The sequence below is a fragment of the Blennius ocellaris genome, assembly GCF_963422515.1.
Source record: "Blennius ocellaris genome assembly, chromosome: 23".
In the NCBI taxonomy this organism is placed as follows: Eukaryota; Metazoa; Chordata; class Actinopteri; order Blenniiformes; family Blenniidae; genus Blennius; species Blennius ocellaris.
The window spans coordinates 19,576,421-19,580,936 of record NC_137672.1 but is presented as its reverse complement, the minus strand read 5'-3'; the positions used below and the strand labels follow the sequence as shown (position 1 = coordinate 19,580,936).

The 4,516-nt window shown below is 49.6% G+C and overlaps 1 protein-coding gene across 1 annotated transcript in view; it reads right to left on the bottom strand.

Annotated features, from left to right (window-relative positions):
• Nucleotides 1–4,516, bottom strand: part of LOC308147078 (F-box/WD repeat-containing protein 7-like) — a 12,386-nt gene extending 7,870 nt beyond the window's left edge. The window contains 4 exon segments of the mRNA XM_080519151.1: nucleotides 7–80; nucleotides 83–140; nucleotides 2,871–3,006; nucleotides 4,422–4,516. Coding sequence (XP_080375277.1) covers nucleotides 7–80; nucleotides 83–140; nucleotides 2,871–3,006; nucleotides 4,422–4,504 — 351 coding nt within the window. The 5' untranslated portion in view covers nucleotides 4,505–4,516.

The window sequence follows — 4,516 nt, the reverse complement described above, 5'->3', positions numbered from 1 at the left end:
CCTCACCTCTTTAGGCAGCAGTGATATGAAGTCTCTCTGGAACTGTGGTTGGATCACCTGCATGACGTGCTTCACCTGTCCGCCTCGCAGCGCTCCATCAGCTGGTCCAGGGCCTGCAGCCTCTCGGGGGCGCTCCAGGCCTGGAGGTGGAGGAGGGACACCGTCACCCCGCCGCCACGCCCGCCTCCCGTCGCCATAACGACGCGTTAAAACACGACGACCGCCGACGAGGCCAGAGTAAAAACGTCGGCCCAGTGAACCGGTACAGACGGTGGTGAGCCGGCGTCTAACGAGGGAAAAACGCATCTTTTCGAAAACGCCGTCAGTCGGGGGAAAAAACAACACTCCGTCTCCGTGGAAACGGCGGGGAAAGATAACATTTCAGAAACGCTCCGCGCCCTGCCTCAGTGGAAACGAGGAGAAATGCTTCAGCTCCGTCTCCGTGGAGACGAGGGGGAAATGCTCTGTCTCCATGGAAACAGGGGATAGTGGTCCGTCTCCATGGAAACTGGGTGAAAAGCCAAAATGTTGAAAAAACGCTCCGACTCCAAACGGGGAAAAACACTGAAGCTCCGTCTCCATGGAAACAAGTTTGAATACCCTCTGCCTCCATGACAACGGGAGGAAATGCTCCGTCTCCATGGAAACGAGGAAAAACTCCATTGTGTGTGTGTGTGTGTGTGTGGTTTACTACAAATACAACCAACAGCTCCAACTAGTGGACAAACATGAAAACTACATGGTTTTCAGCTTCAGTGCTATTTCTGCTGAAACGGACGTCGTTTTCAAAAACTGTTCCTGCGTGGAGGAACTTGTTCTCACACGTGCTTGGTTCTCCGCCACGAGCCCCCGAGCCACAAACAGGAAGTGATGCGTGTGTGTTTGGACTGGTACGTTGTTGTGGTTACATAAGAGCAGCTCGGAGGCGCCGCTGTGTTCGTGTCCAGCCAGCGGAAAACCACTGGAGCACTTTTATAAAACTGCAGAGAAGCGCTGCAGGACGGCTGGGTTGCCAGGTTTGTGGCCAGGGTTGCTGGGTTGCTGGCTTGCCAGGTTTATAGCTGGGTTGCCAGGTTTATGGCTGGGTTGCCAGGTTTGTGGCTGGGTTGCCAGGTTTGTGGCTGGGTTGCTAGGTTTATGGCTGGGTTGCCATGTTTATGTTGGATTGCCAGGTTTATGGCTGGGTTGCCAGGTTATGGTTGGATTGCCAGGTTTATGGCTGGGTTGCCAGGTTTATGGTTGGGTTGCCATGTTTGTGGCTGGGTTGCCAGGTTTATGGCTGGGTTGCCATGTTTGTGGCTGGGTTGCCAGGTTTGTGGCTGGGTTGCCAGGTTTGGGGTGAGTTGCCAGGTTTGTGGCTGGGTTGCCAGGTTTGTGGCTGGTTGCTAGGTTTATGGCTGAGTTGCCAGTTTGTGGCTGGGTTGCCAGGTTTGTGGCTGGGTTGCCATGTTGTGGCTGGGTTGCCAGGTTTGTGGCTGGGTTGCTAGGTTTATGGCTGGGTTGCCAGGTTTATGGTTGGATTGCCAGGTTTATGGCTGGGTTGCCAGGTTTATGGTTGGATTGCCAGGTTTATGGCTGGGTTGCCAGGTTTATGGTTGGGTTGCCATGTTTGTGGCTGGGTTGCCAGGTTTGTGGGTGAGTTGCCAGGTTTGTGGCTGGGTTGCCAGGTTTGTGGCTGGGTTGCTAGGTTTATGGCTGAGTTGCCAGGTTTGTGGCTGGGTTGCCAGGTTGTGGCTGGGTTGCCATGTTTGTGGCTGGGTTGCCAGGTTTGTGGCTGGGTTGCTAGTTTATGGCTGGGTTGCCAGGTTTATGGTTGGATTGCCAGGTTTATGGCTGGGTTGCCAGGTTTATGGTTGGATTGCCAGGTTTATGGCTGGGTTGCCATGTTTATGGTTGGATTGCCAGGTTTGTGGCTGGGTTGCTAGGTTTATGGCTGGGTTGCCATGTTTGTGGCTGGGTTGCCAGGTTTGTGGCTGGGTTGCTAGGTTTATGGCTGGGTTGCCAGGTTTATGGTTGGATTGCCAGGTTTATGGCTGGGTTGCCAGGTTTATGGTTGGATTGCCAGGTTTATGGCTGGGTTGCCAGGTTTATGGTTGGGTTGCCATGTTTGTGGCTGGGTTGCCAGGTTTGTGGCTGAGTTGCCAGGTTTGTGGCTGGGTTGCCAGGTTTGTGGCTGGGTTGCTAGGTTTATGGCTGAGTTGCCAGGTTTGTGGCTGGGTTGCCAGGTTTATGGTTGGGTTGCCAGGTTTGTGGCCGGGTTGCCAGGTTTATGGTTGGGTTGCCAGGTTTGTGGCCGGGTTGCCGGGTTTGTGGCTGGGTTGCCGGGTTTGTGGCCGGGTTGCCAGGTTTGTGAACAGTTTCAGCAGACACAGCAGAAAGTCAACAACTTTTTATCATTATCTTTACCTTAACCATAAATATACACATATATGTATATATATGTATATATATGTATATATATATATATATATATATATACACACACACATAAATATACTGTTTATATAACTGTATATGTCTATGAAGAGGAAACACATTTATACATTGCTGTAAGATAAATAACAACAAATTAGAATAAGAATTTTTTTGGCATTTTGGTTTTCCGAAAAATGTTTGGTTCACACGGCAACGCCAGAAACGCTGCTGTTTGAAAACACTCAGTCGCCATGGAAACGGTGAAAAAACCCTCCCATTGTTAATGTTTACAGAAAATTGTTCTACGTGTGGTCGTTTCATTACAAAAACCAACAGCGCCAACTACTGGCCCAACATGCTAACTGCACCAGCTTCAGGGTTTCGGCCGTTGCCATGGAGACACGGGACTTTCCCCGAGACAAACCCCCCCCCCCCAAAATGCTGAGTCAGCTGACCTGGAAGGTGTGCAGCCAGTCCTGCAGGCCGGACGGCGGCGGGCCGGAGGCCACGCGGCGCCGCTGAGCCGAGTGGCCATTGGCCAGCCGCAGGTCGCCGAACGTGGTGGGCGTGGCCTGAACCGGGCCGGCCGGACTGCGGAGACACGGGGGGGGGGGGGGGGAGGAAGGGGGTGGCGGCAAAGAGACAAAGACGTGAAAGATTATTCGTGAAAGACATTCAGAATCCACATTGGTAGTGTGAACGCAGCCTTACAGGTAAACCGGTTTTGCTCCGGAGGTTAAAAAAATAAAAAAATTCCTTTGTTCTACACTGGGTGGCGACGGTGAGTCAGTCGGTACTAGTTAGCCTGTTGTAAATGGCTCCATCCACCATCTAGTGGTGAAACCGTTGTACTACAAGCACCTGGATATTTGGGTACTTCAGTGACCTTACCTACGGTAGGGAAGTAGCCGCTACGCTACCCGACTCATAACTCATAAGTTCTTATTCTTTTGCTATTCCTACTTTGTTAAGGTTAGCGGAGAGTCTATATAATATTGTACGTATTATTTATCTTATTTTAGTAAGCAGGCCTCGTGGCAGAACGCCCCCCCCCCCCCCCCCAGGGGGAACGTTTTCAAAAAGTGGCACTATTTCCCCCTTTTAACGGAGATGAAGCATTTTTGAAAAGTTGCATTTTCTCTGTATCCATTAAGTGTGGATTTTTTCAAAAAGTTGCTTTTTCACCCGTTTGCACAGAAACAGCATTTTCAAAAAGTTGCATTCCATCCCACGCATTTGTACAGCGATTACACGTTTTTGGAAAAGTGGCATTTTCTCTGTATCCATGAAATGTGGATTTTTTTTCGAAAAGTTGCTTTTCACCCGTTTCTACAGAAACAGCATTTTCAAAAAGTTGCATTCCATCCCACATGTTTGCGCAGCGATTACACATTTTTGGAAAAGTTGCATTTTCTCTGTATCCATGAACTTTTTCACCCGTTTGCACAGAAACAGCATTTTCAAAAAGTTGCGTTCCATCCCGCACGTTTGGACAGCGACTACACATTTTTGGAAAAGTTGCACTTTCTTCATTCCCAAGGGGACGAGGGGGAACAATTTTCAAAAAGTGGCATTTTTTCTACCCTTATCTTATTTTAGTATTTTATTTTTCTTAGACTTCTCCTGTTTTTTTTTTTTTTTATTCTTTGCTCTCCGTGTTTCTACTTCCTGTCCTGCTAAAGCTGCTGGAACTCGAATTTCTTCTGAATCTGAATAAAAACCCGCGATTCTTGTTTCCGACTGTATCGTAACTCTGTGCTTGAGACTCACACCGTCTCTTTTTAATTCATTTATTTTAATTAATGAATACATTTTCCACAAGTTACTTCCAGTGACGTACTCCTCGCAGTACGTTCTTGCTAATGTACAACCGGTGCCCCGTGTGAGGCGTTGAGCCTCATGGTGGTTAAACCAGCGACTCGACCCTCAACGACTGACTCTCTCCGTCACTCGAGGTACAATGTACTCACACTGAAGTACCAGTATTGCAGTACTGGAGGTTTTACCTGAGGAAGGCGTTGCCCTTGCAGTGCTTCTTCCCCGACGGGAACGGCCGGCCGTCCGGACCGTGATCCAGCTTCCTCTTCATCTGGGGGCGGAG